The sequence below is a fragment of the Orbilia oligospora genome, assembly GCF_000225545.1.
Source record: "Orbilia oligospora ATCC 24927 unplaced genomic scaffold scaffold00173, whole genome shotgun sequence".
Taxonomy (NCBI): Eukaryota; Fungi; Ascomycota; class Orbiliomycetes; order Orbiliales; family Orbiliaceae; genus Orbilia; species Orbilia oligospora.
The window spans coordinates 955,186-967,988 of record NW_011645730.1 but is presented as its reverse complement, the minus strand read 5'-3'; the positions used below and the strand labels follow the sequence as shown (position 1 = coordinate 967,988).

General features: G+C 45.5%; 5 protein-coding genes across 5 annotated transcripts; all 5 read right to left on the bottom strand.

Annotated features, from left to right (window-relative positions):
* Positions 1-3,091: 3,091 nt before the first annotated feature.
* Positions 3,092-4,368, bottom strand: AOL_s00173g279 (uncharacterized protein; the record flags this gene model as incomplete). Its single annotated transcript, XM_011128021.1, has 2 exons — positions 3,092-3,977; positions 4,106-4,368. The coding sequence occupies 2 exons, from the start codon at positions 4,366-4,368 to the stop codon at positions 3,092-3,094; spliced, it is 1,149 nt and encodes a 382-aa protein (XP_011126323.1).
* A 586-nt stretch (positions 4,369-4,954) lies between these two features.
* AOL_s00173g278 (uncharacterized protein) lies at positions 4,955-5,306 on the bottom strand (the record flags this gene model as incomplete). Its single annotated transcript, XM_011128020.1, has 2 exons — positions 4,955-5,124; positions 5,225-5,306. 2 exons carry the CDS (start codon positions 5,304-5,306, stop codon positions 4,955-4,957), a joined length of 252 nt encoding a protein of 83 aa, XP_011126322.1.
* Positions 5,307-7,337: 2,031 nt separating this feature from the next.
* On the bottom strand, positions 7,338-8,580 carry AOL_s00173g277 (uncharacterized protein; the record flags this gene model as incomplete). Its single annotated transcript, XM_011128019.1, has 5 exons — positions 7,338-7,702; positions 7,760-7,813; positions 7,874-8,047; positions 8,108-8,169; positions 8,387-8,580. 5 exons carry the CDS (start codon positions 8,578-8,580, stop codon positions 7,338-7,340), a joined length of 849 nt encoding a protein of 282 aa, XP_011126321.1.
* A 349-nt stretch (positions 8,581-8,929) lies between these two features.
* AOL_s00173g276 (uncharacterized protein) lies at positions 8,930-9,961 on the bottom strand (the record flags this gene model as incomplete). The annotated part of the gene is made up of 1 exon (XM_011128018.1): positions 8,930-9,961. The coding sequence occupies one exon, from the start codon at positions 9,959-9,961 to the stop codon at positions 8,930-8,932; it is 1,032 nt and encodes a 343-aa protein (XP_011126320.1).
* A 1,017-nt stretch (positions 9,962-10,978) lies between these two features.
* AOL_s00173g275 (uncharacterized protein) lies at positions 10,979-12,561 on the bottom strand (the record flags this gene model as incomplete). Its single annotated transcript, XM_011128017.1, has 3 exons — positions 10,979-11,442; positions 11,499-11,606; positions 11,670-12,561. The coding sequence occupies 3 exons, from the start codon at positions 12,559-12,561 to the stop codon at positions 10,979-10,981; spliced, it is 1,464 nt and encodes a 487-aa protein (XP_011126319.1).
* Positions 12,562-12,803: the final 242 nt, after the last annotated feature.

Below are 12,803 nucleotides of genomic sequence, written 5' to 3'. Positions count from 1 at the left end.
GAGTCGTTTTTCGGCCAGAATGGAATGATGCTGCAGAGGGCAAGGGAAATGAAAAAAATGGGGGGAAATGGTTACAACATGGCGTGTGTGTGTCGTGTGTGTGTGCGTCCAAAATATGATATGATATTATTTAAAAAGGCCGTCCCGGATATAATTTCTAAGTTCTGCTCTTCTTAGCTAGCAACTGTTGGCGTCGTTGGATGTTGGATGTAATGTAAATGTAAGTAGTAAGTATGTAGGTCGTATGTACGGCGGCCGCTGGTGGGATGTATGCAGGCACACGAAGCGACTAATCGTGCACAAACCGGAAACGACGGTTCCCAACAGCCGGCCAGTCAGACAGCTCGGCGGCTCAAAAAACAAATAAAAGTCGGGAATCAAATCAATCGAAACCGTTAATCAGTCAATCGAATCAATCGAATCAATCAATCAGATAACTACGTGATTCTTGGGCTACCGAGGCGAGAACACCAGGAGGTTAGCCAATGCACGTGAATGTAGACCGAGCCAGAACAGAACAGAACAGGCCCAAGCTCCAAGGACAAGAAATGATGGGTGGGTGGTGGCTTACAAATAAATGCAGGTCTATTCAACGTATACGAGCTGTGGTCGCGGGATCATGACGTGAGAGAGGCTCGAAGTCGAAATATCAGATGAAAAAGGATGGAAGAAGAAAGAAACGACAGGACGGCTGGCATGTACGTTCGATGGGAAAGGAAGAAAGAAGAAAAAGAAGAGGAGGTGGTGCAGGTGCCGCGCCGGTGGAGACTTTCCTTTTCCTGAGTAGTTTCTGTGTAGACTAAGTGCAGCGTAGTGTAGCGTAGTGTAAGGTAATGCATATATGTAAGTAAGTCTTAAGCTTCGGCCTCGAACTGACTTAGTTAGTTCCTAGTTCCTGCAGTGCCTTTTCTTCCTTTCTTCTGCTCAGCTTGCGAAAGTGGAGCCCGTCGAAGACCAGCAAGCTTATTCCCTGTTCACCTGCTTGAGCTTTGTTCGTCGAGTCAACAGTCAAAAAGATCCAATTTCGTTCCAACTACTGTTTCGCAACTTCACGGATGAGATGGAAAAAAAAAAAAAAAAAGAGAGAGAGAGAGAGAGAGAGAATTTCGAAGTTTCATATGACAATTAAAACGGTGTCATAAAGGGCTTCGCACAAAAAGGTCAGAAAGAAGGGATGAAAAAAAGACGAAAAGACCCGTTCCCAATAGCTCGGTTCACCCGCCCACCAGGGATCATAAGTTCTTCCTAAGTACTTACCCTCCAAACAGCAGGCCAGGCCACCCGATTCACCTAATTGGCCAATGTCTCTCATTTTGCGGGAGTGGAGCTAGCCCGTCTTCCCGACGCGAACAGAGCTAAATAAGTTAACCGGGCGAGTTTGATCACCTCGATTCATGTCGCAGTCGTATATATTAATATTCACGATATCGATATTTTTGATTTTTCTAGCTTATCAATTGAGCATTATCTAGATATCTTATCAAGTATCGTGCCAAGTTCTAGTAACGTTCGCACAAAATAATATGCTATTGTCTATAGATCTATGTGCGCAGTCGCACATGCATCGGCGAGCTGAAGGCGGCGCCTCTTTAAGACTAGGACCATGGGGTGCTAGCCATTATACTATGTATGCGCACTGCACTGCACATCGCTGTCGTGCGACGTCGATTGATTTGTATCAAAGTATGTTATCCCCTAGACCCTGCCCCGATACGATTGATATTATGATCACGAGTCCGTATGATATGATGCGTTACCCATGGATATTACCGGTATACGTAACATCAGGGAGGATATATTCAAATTTCCCGGCCGCTTGCGCCCGTCCCGCAAGTCTATGTTTCAATACAAAATCAACTATGCTATTTCTTTTCTTCATTTTTCATCTCCTTTTGGTCTCTTTGGTCATGCGCACGCCGGCAACGTTACAACTGCCTTTCTTTACTCGTTTGAAGATTAAACGGCTAACGGGCGGGTAAACCCGTGCGTTCCTTCCCTTCCCTCGCCAAATTTCCGTTGTTTGAATTTTATGGTGCGGTCGTGTAATGTACATGTTGGACGGGATGATGCGAAGAAGGGGATAATAACGTTACTCTCGCCTTGCAAATCAACGACCCATGCGACAATCAAGATATCATAAATAGATAGGTAGTATGGGGGTCGTACGAGATAATCCTTGACTCTTTACTTACTTACTATGTGCTTACTTATACTCAGATCTTAAAGGAAATCCAGGTGCCAGTATATTCATCAGGTCCGGAGTATCATATATTAGATACTGAATTAATTCAATCCGATTAATTCAACTAATCGATCGTATGATCCCGCACAGACACACATACACACACACACACACACACACAACTGTTCGAAAGGTATGGGTGCGTTATATATATGCACAACTAGTTAACTTCCCAGGTGCTTAACAGTTCCAACGGCATTTAATGCACGCCATATGCAATGTTATACTGAACAGCAAGGGGTTCCGTCCAATTCCCCTATTGTTCTGTGGAAAATATTTCCGTCGGCTACATAACAATCAAACCAAGTTTCGCCCGTAATCTTTAAGACTCGGTGGTGATTGTAGCCGAAGAAGCGGCTGGGGTTCTTGCTCTCAGGAAAATAGAATGGGAAAAAGGAACGGCAGCTCAGGGGTCTAGAACCGGCTTCGAACAACTCTGAGTTGCCGCAGAGTTTCTCCGACTTGATTGACGGAAGAGAGACATTTTTCGGGAAGCGAGAGTGGGGGATGCGTCCAGTGTAGGTTATGATTTGCTGGTCAGAACTTTTGGTCAAATTTCTGAAGTGTTTAATTTGATGCATCTCGATGGAATGGCATTGTGTGATGCCATGCGCATAATGCGTGAGGCTCAGTGCAGGTATCGTCGGAATGTGATATCCGAAGTTTCTCCTTATGGTCAATGCATGTGGACCGAATTCAATACATACTACGGTGGCTTCAAATCCACGTTATTTGATATCCGAGATCTAGTCTAGACCGCGACTTCTATAGATCTTTATCTATGGATTCGAACCGGTATAATTAGATATACATACTTACTTCCATCACAGGTCTAGTAAGCGTCTACTCTCACAAATCCTGCCGTAGAAGTTCGTCCTGCTGTCCTTTAAACTCCTCCTCCCGTCCAAACACCCCAGCCAACATCTCCACAGTCGTATTCCCCCCCGAGAACACTACCCCAACATTCCACCCTTCCTCTCCACCCTCCTTCTCCACGAGTTTCCTAAACCCTTCATCAAATAACGCCACTGCCAACCCCACAACCGCGCTGGGTTCGACCACAACCTTTAACCTCTCCAGAACCAACCTCGTGGCCTGTAGAATCTCCCATTCAGTAACGCTGAACACCCCTTCCACTTTCTTCTCAATAATTCCATACGTAATTACTCCCGTAGGCGTCCGAAGTCCATCTGCAATCGTCAAAGTCTTCACTTCCTCAACTCGTTTCCCCCTCTTAAGTCCTCTTTCGCAATCATTTCCTCCATCTTTCCTCGGTTCTGCACCGAATACCTTAATTCCAGTTCCTTCGCAAGCCGTCGCAATACCGCTTAGTAGACCCCCACCCCCACATGGCGCAATGATAGCATCGAGTTTCCTTCCAACCTCTTCAGCCTGTTCAACTAACTCTAGCGCTACGGTTCCCTGTCCTAGTAATATCCAAGGGTGATCATACGGCGGGATCAAAGTCGCTCCAGTCTTTGACTGCTCTTCTAGTACCTTGGCTTCCCGCTCGGGTGCTGTGGAGCCAGAGAATACAACATTTGCACCATATCCCTTTGTTGCTGCTATCTTTGACGGTGTGGAGATTGATGGCATTATTACTGTACAAGGTATTGGAGGGACATGGGACGACGAGGCGATTGCTAGAGCTTGAGCATGGTTCCCTGAGGAATGAGTTATCACGCCTTTTGAGGCTTGGAGGGGGGTTAGATGTGAAAGGGCATGGGTTGCTCCTCTGTGATATATTTAATAACTGTATTAGCATTTTTTCCCGTAAAACTTCGATTGATGCAAATTGGATACATTATCTAAAAGCACATTGAGAAAAAAAAAATGGTAGTTAAGAATATCAAGGCCACATACCGAATCTTAAATGCCCCACCCCTCTGCAAATTCTCAGCCTTGAAGATAAACCTAATCTTTGGTTTGGCCGCATTATTGGCATCTACAGAGCGGGCATTATGAATACCTTCAATTGTAGTGCTTCGTGGGGTACTTGCAAAGCTATCGAGGGACTTTGATGATAAAACGGGAGTTCGGTGGATGTGTGATTTTATTAGTTCGTGCGCAGCAAGCACCGAATCCCGGGTTAGGGGTAGAGAAGTGAAAGGGGCTTCAAGTGGCATCGTTTTTAATTTTTGGCCTACAGTTGCTCTGCCTGTGATGCGCAAAGTACTTTGGATGGTGAAGTTGGGATAAATTGATATCGCGGTGGAGTTTTGGTGGAGGATTCGATTAATTAGCATAACGACACAACCGGGTCGCTTGGAGTGGGCCCCAGCAGCTACACCATTTAAGGCTCGATGAGACCATCGAGGCTGCCGGGGTCAATAATACAACAGTCCTTCTTATATAAACCTTATGAACCTCAATTGCTCAAGAAAGTATAATTCGGACTAATAATTAACCATCTAAATCAAAAAATTTTGTTACCCGCAGATTGGTATCAAATCAATGGAAATTTAAAATGCGACATGTGGTTGTTTAGAACCCTGCTTCGGGGCGACGTTTATATTTATATTTAACGATTCATGGTATAGTATAATACAGGACCCATTATTCCAGCTATCTGATTCGACCCAAATCAATTGTGTACATATGTAACCTACTAATTGATACTTCTCAACTAGGAGGACCCGATTATTATATTCTTCCCATGGCCCCATACATACTTATATCTCTTTATATGTATGTGGATCGATCGATCAAAGCTTAACAACGAGTGCATTTGCTAGCACAGCAGTTCTTGCATTGGGATAGTCTAGCGTTGTAGCAGGCGGTGAAACAGCTGGGATTGTTATTGCAGCTCTTGCAGGCGGCGGTGGCAGTGCTGCCGCAACCGCTGGAGCAGGCGGTGATGGCGTTGTAGTTGCAGTCACGCTCTATTCATTCACCTTTCTGTTAGAAAACAAACCGACACTAGGCCCAGCAGCTCAAAGAGAGAGAGTTAATCTGGTGGAATATTATTCTAGGTGGACATACTTTGGAGGGCCTCTGGGATCTCAATTGGGGATGCGAAGGCGAGTGGGAGGACGGCAAGGGCAAGGACGGTGAAGAACTTCATTTTGATTGGATATTTAGAAAAGGTGATCTTGGTAAAGATATGAAAAGATCTAAAGATTTTATTGATCTTGGAGATGAAGGTACCGAATGAATTGCAACTGACGAATGAACTGCTGAATAGATACTGATTGCACAATCTACTTCCTTGATACCATCATCACCCTTTTATACTTCTCCAGAAGACATCCCCTTGTACAGATTCACATACATTGTCAATCCTACTATCGAAGCTATTGTACCGAGGCTCGTACATGGTATCTACTTTCTCCTCACTCGCTCACCCTCGTCGTCTTTGTCCCGTACGAGAGCTATGGCCCTCCACATACCCCCAAAATACGGCCTCGAACCATGGGACCATGGACTCTTATCCCACGGCGAGACGGGCCGAATATCACTCTATGATATCACGCTCACACGACCACAGACCCTCAAGATCTAAGCCAATCAGTGGTCTTATCCAACAGTAGTGCCCAGATTATTCGAGTAGAGGACAGTGGCCTGAATCATGTCATGTTCCTGCTCAAGATCTTCCGGAAGGCGACGAACGCCACTCAATACATCCAAAATGCTTATGACTATGCCTATACCCATAACAAGACAAGGGTTAATTAATAGTAAGAGATGTGCTAAAAAATGGTCGCTAAGAATGATATGCATATTGTGTATCATGATCTTTACAGCAGAAAACGAGAACTATGCGGGCCGGCCGCTGACTAGACCCAATCGATCAACTTTATGGAAGATCTCGAGTTTCGAGATGCTTGGCTCGCTTGCTAGGTCCTCTCGGCTTTCAGAATTCACATATCAAGGCATTGCATATTGCATACATGAGCCGGGATTTAGGGCACGTTGCGGAGTTTGTGGATGGGCCACAAGGAGCTGAAGGAGGGTGGTAAAAAGCTGGGGAAGGCGAGGTTTCCGGGGGGCATAGTTCCGATTCGCATTGCTAACTGTCGCATTTTGCTACTATAACTTGTCAATCTGCTGAAGGGGTGGCATTGGCCAATTCTTATCTAGTCATGTTGCCAATTTAATTCGCCGATGGTGGATATATGATTGTTAGGGTATATTGAAAGTCGTCAAAATCTTAGCTCTCTCGGCCCATGGGATCCTGAAGGTAAGGATATTTTACGTAAAGACCCTAGTGGCTTGGTCGGTAACTTCTTCCCTTCAACAACAGTGTTTTCCTTATTCTCGTCTGGATATAGGGAAATGTTTGTTTGCCACTATATAATGCCACTTGAAATTATCGCAGTTCTGCGAGTTGACTCGCGGATAAATACTTAAGCCTGATAGATTTTGCAGATGTGTGGTCGGTTTCAACAGCCGAACGCAGCAAAAGGTGGTAGTATCATGGCAAGACTTTCCGATCAAAAACAGGTGATGTTCGGCTATAGCTAGCGGAGAAGAAGGAAAAGAAGGAAAAGAGAAGAGTTTAGAAGAAAATTTTGTTATAATTCTTTTGAGCTCTTTAAAAAAACCCAGGTCAGCTGCAACGGATGATGATAATAATAATACAAGTCCCATGAATACCGTAATAAAAATAGCAAGGAAGAAAACAAAAACCCCTCAAGCAAACATTATCAAGGAAACGACCATTATCGTGTAAATATTATCAGGTTCTTTTGGAGGATGTAATGCTATGCAACAGAGAAAAAAGTACTGATGAAGACCTTGTGTTACGATAAAGAAATTCGGATTTATGAGGCGTGACATCGGCTCTTATCCCTTCCTGCCACTAGCATAACCTTTGCCATGCTTTTTGGTTTGCGGTGAATGCCAACCGTATGCGCCAGGGTCAGGTGTATTTGATTGCTGCGTAGTGTTATTTCTCAACCCCTGCCCAGAGTTATCAAGGCCCTCGTTAGACCACACAGCAGTATCTGCATCCGAAATCCCACCAAAAGATTGGCTCCCGCTCGATATTGTAGTCCCCGTGAGTTGTGAAACCAAAGGAAGTGGCGCGGTTATAGGCTGAGGAGGTTGGAGTGGGAGTGGCGGATACAGAAGATTTAGTGGTCCCGAGCTACCATCAAGCACCTAGCTTGGTGGGTTTCCGAACCCGCTGAGTTGCTGCTGTTGAGGAGGGGGGGATTTGCCGTGGATCGCCTGGAAGCGGCATTCCCAGGCCCGGAGGGGGGTTAATCCCACCTGGCGGACCAGGAGGACCGCCATGAAAACCTGGAGGTGGTATCATTCCTGCTGGCAGACCACCTGGTGGAGGGATTGGAAGTGGCATACCATTAGGACCTAAGGGGGGCATACCTCCAGGGAGGTTTGTCGGTAGAGGGAAATTTGGCGGAAATGGTGGGGCGCCAGGCATGCCTGGGAGAGGAAGAGGTGGAGCGCCGGGCTGGCCTGGCAATGGAAGTGGTAGAGGCATACCTCGCCCTCCCGCTATCACAGCGTCAGCTAGAGGCTCCAATCAATCATGTTCGGAGATTTGACACTTACGAGGTGGCAAACCGCCAGGGAATCCTCCTGGTGGTGGTGGCATTCCTGTACCACCTGCAGCGCGACAATCAGCAAGTTTTTTTAACATCTACAGCTTCCAAATAAGCCACTTACCTGGGAACCCGAATGGTGGTGGTGGCATTCCAGACGGCAGTCCGCTAGGTGGCGGTGGGCCACCCGGGAAGCTGGGCATCATAGGCATACCAGGGAACGGTAGTGCATGTCCTTCAGCGGCGTACGAATTCGTAATTGTATCAATCACCGACTGGGCTCGCTCCTGTCCGATTTCTATAACGTAGACTTATTAGCCGTGTCCCCTTTTATGCCTATATTGTAGAGACATCATACGCTGATAGTATTCAACCACATTTCGAATATGATTTCGTCCGTTGTTGTGGGCCTTTCGAACGCTGATTGAGTCGTGTGTCAGGTACACGTCGCAATAGTCACCTATAAAAAAAGCGACGCAAAAGAAGACAAGCAAGTTCACTTTTGTATTAGAAAATCATTGCCTGCTGAATGGTTGGGCTCATCTAGCGGTTTTTGCGTGACGCGCTTTCGGCTATAGATTGTAGGGTTGGTAGTGATGGTTTGGGAACCTACAGAAGAGTAATGGGAGGTCAGTACCAGCGTAGACAGGGGGTATTGGGCGGGAGTGACTTATATTTCGGCATTGTAAGCGGTAGAGATGATGTCGCTCGTGGCCGAGGACGGGTCCAGCGAGCTGTGCGACGAGTGGGAGGCTGCTTGGTGGAGCTGTTGGTGAGATTGCTTGAGGAAGCGATGGTGGTTGGTTTCGAGACAGTCGCGATGCTGAACATTTTGGACACCAGCCACAGAAATCCAAGAATGACTCAGCCACTGGCCGGCTATTGATAGCCACATTTATCACAACTCCAAATATGCAACGTTACCAGCTACTAATATTAGCCGATGCAGCACAGTACACCCAGCTAGTTCTAGGTATTTATATTTAAATATATTTGCTCCGGTTTTAAAACGTTAAAACTTTGCATAGGTACACATAGTCTCGATATCTCGGTAAAAGGAAGTTAAACTCGTTCAATAATTCTGGCTATGGTATAGAGCTATGCTAAAAATTTCATTCCAACATGCAATAACATACTACAAACCTTCGATTTACGGGTAGCTGTGTTATAACTGCCGTGGCTAATCTCGTTCAGTTATCTCGACATGGCCACAATTCCCCAACAATCCCATTTTTAACCATTTCCTTTGCGAACTTGAGAAAATCTTCCTCCTTCTCTTCTCTTCTATTGGTTCCAAGCGTTCACCCGGCGCCGGCTTATCACTCTGATAAGTTTTTCTGAACCGCATCCTCTCCCATTCTTTGTAATCCCCCCTCGCAGCCTTTATCATCCGAAATATTTCTGTCAAATCCCGAACATCTTGCTTTAATTTTTCTAAAGAATGGGCTTTAAGGCTAGGGATTTCACATATGCCCATTCTTAAATGCGATTCTTCGTTGATCATCTTCCCTTCCATAGTTTTCGCGATCCGTCGAAGTGACTCGGGGCCCTTGTGGAGTATTGGTTCCAGTTTGGCTTTGAGCTTTCGACGTTCTACCAAAGCCGCAAGGGCAAATTCTAGAGTTCTATCGCAGTCTGCAGGAAGTTTCCTCATCGGATTGATGGCATTATGAAGTGTGTTCTGGATCTTCCGTTGAAGTCCATCGATCTCTTTGTCGCTTAAAGCGTCCGTTTCTCCAATCACCCAATCTTCGAAATTCGCAATAACCTTTCGATCCTTCTTACGATGCTGGTAAGTTCTCAATATTTTGTCGTATAGAGGTTTGAACGGACGGCTATTGTTGGGATGTGTTCGTAGTGGTGCCATCAAACCGTTGAGGCGATTGAACTCGGATTCCAAGGCTGTATATCTCTTATTATGCTCTTCCAATGAGTGAAACTTTAATATCTGACGTTCAATTTGGCAGATCTTGGCGATCTCTGGGTGGATCTTTGCGTCCTCGGCGGAGAAGAAGCTTTCGCGAGAGTTAACGTTAACAGTGTATCCGAACATTGCTGCATCAATGGCATCTTCATCGCTACCATCACGGTCCCTATTGGCATTAATTAAGTAGTCAGGGTCTCCTGGTAAAAGTTGAGGCTTGATTTTTATCATTCGACCCGGAAGAAAGAAGCATTTCGCCTCATATCTCTCGACGTCATGCAGAGACATCTCTAAAGTATCTACCAGGCCTGAAAGGTGTGTTGACACTCGTGAAAGATATGAAGGGCCGGGCATGTCAGTGGTGATGAAGTTGGTATCCGAACGTATATACTAGCAATACTGAGGTATTCGAATACGTATAGATATCCTTGTATAATAGTACGGGGACCTTCAGTTTTGTAATAAATCTAGAATATACTGGTACGCTACGCCTGGTCCTTTGGTAGGCAGTACGCTTGGCTCTATGGAGGAGAAGAATAAAACGAGAGAATGAGAAAAGAAAGAAATTGGGTACGAGACAACCTGAGGACAAGGGGAACTATATCTTTTTATACTTAGGATAGGCTGGTCTCGTTCCCAGGGATAGGCTGATCTTCAAATTTTTTCTGAACGCCAGCACGTGCACGTCGAACAATTCTCAGTAGCATTCATGGTCTATGATTCCTAATTTAGCTAGTGGTTTGTAAACTTGTGGTCTTGGTTAGATTAAAACAAAATATGGACTGTGCGAATACAACGCTCTCAACATGAATTTACTTGGGCAGTTTTATAATTTAGGACGCACCGGACGCGAGGGCGCCTTAGAATACTTCCTCAAGATTAACTCATATGAATAAATATCAGAGTATATAACCGAAATACGAAGCTTTCCATGCTTATAAAATTAGAACACCTCAGCAATAACCCCTTCAAGTTGCGAGCTTATAGATGTGAGTGTAGCTCTTGGCTTATAGTTAATTAGGTACTAGTTAGGCATATGTTGATCGGCCACGTGCATGCGCTATATATACATATGGGAGATATCCGGGGGTAGCTTGAACCCGATATAAGTAATCCTCCCCCAGTTCTGTGACATGTTAACATGTTGATAAAATGCTGCAAAGTGCAAAGGTATGATGCGTTTTAGCGCTATGGTAGTAATCGAATACAGATTACCAAAGTCGTCAATGGCTCGGCTATTATATTTCCCTGGTTTTACAACATCGATATCTTACAAATCACATCCTCAATGGAGTCTCATCAATCTCATTCCCGCTTCCTGGATCCTGGACCCACTTTGCTTAACGTTAGCGGGGGTAAGCCGCCAGTCCTAGCTTCGTCTATCCTTCGCTGTTCTTCCTTTTCTCTCTTCTTCCTATCTTCGGGGCTTTCGTATGTTCCAGCTTGCTTAGCCTTTATTCGCTCTTGAGCAACCCCTGCATTTTGATATGCATCTGCAAACCCAATTGCGAATGCTAAGCTCTGTGCTTCCTGAAACTTCAATATCGCTTCATCCATCTTTCCTAGCTGCTCCTCGACTTCTCCAATATTGTGGAGAGCCACTACGCAACCTTGATCGCACTCTTCTGTTCGCGCAGGAGGTTTGATATTACTAGCGACATCTAGTGCCTTTTCCATCCACTTCTTTGCGGATTCAAGTTGCGTTTCTCGGTCCATTGGCTCCCCGGATGGGAGGCGACGTTGCATATTACAGGCACCGACATTGTTTACTAGAATGCGTGTGTTAGTGGATGGCACGAAAAGATCGTCATAGTGGGCAACAAACATAGGATAACACTGTGACATGATGGCGGACGGAATAAATTTGCAGCTTGGATGTATAATGTCGTCGCGTAGTCAAACTTGTTTGTTCGCTCATAGAAAGAAGCCATATCTATAAGTGAATTAGACGTCTCGTCCCTTTTACTATCTGATCGGCTGGGGTGGTGTAGCTCACTCTCAAAGATCGCCGCAATTTCTAACACAGTCCACGGCCTCTCCTCATCTTCGTTTAGTCGACTCTGTATGCTCATGACCCTCATTGCTTCCTTTACGCTCCACTCGTACGTCTTCTCTGCATTCGCATCATCCTTATCTAGTACCTGCAGGTCTCCAATCTTCACCGAGATACCGATCACTCGCTTCATAACCTTCAACCACCCGATAGTACCCAACTCCTCTCTCCGCTCTTCCATTAAGGTCAACATCTCAAACCTCAATCTTTCAAGCCATTCCACACCCTTATCAAACGCATGACATTTCTCCGCTATCCCAGCATACATAATCTTCAATCCTGTAACCTCATCACTCAACGGGTCCATGCTCAGCATTTCAGATGCTGTAATAGCACGCTGGTAGTTTTTCATACACTCCTTAATATCCATTTTACTTTCATAGAATATTGCTCTTCGAATGAATTTCGCGACATCTTCAGGGTAGTTATGTAAAGGCTTGATAAGAGTATAGTATGCACCCTGCGCTCCTACAGCTAGTAAACCCAAAGTGATCACACCCATAACCATGACAAATATGAATTGTTTAGGGCTATCGTGATAAGCTTCACGGTAGGTCTGGAGCTTTAGGAGGTTATACGTTCGCTGTTTTCCCGTCTGGAAGCGGTCGATTGGGACATGGGGATTTGCGGACTGCTTTGGTTTTGGCAGGGATTGAAGAAAATGTGAAGTATGTATTCTTCGAGCTGTAACATTTCGTACTGTTGTTTGCGGGAAGGAGGTCCATTGGGTCCTTGAGGTTCTGATCAATGGCCGTCCACAGACACATTGTGGGTTTCTCGAGGGGTAGCCCCGAGCGGCCAGCGCTATTGATCGTGCCAGGTTCATTGTTGTCATTGTGTCTGTAAGTCTTGAATATAAAGGTTTAGGTTTGTCATCGGTACTCCACGGCCTGGAGCGATCGCGATATTAATATCAGCGCATGTCGATTTGTCTGGTGCACGGTGGTGGAATGTCAGGTTGAGCCTCGAAGGTGTGGTTTCTCTTTAGCCAAATTTTAAGCGGGGCGCTTCCCGACGTCATATCCCCAGCGCCAAGGATGGGCATCAGTGGTCCGGGAACTGACCCGATCTTACTCC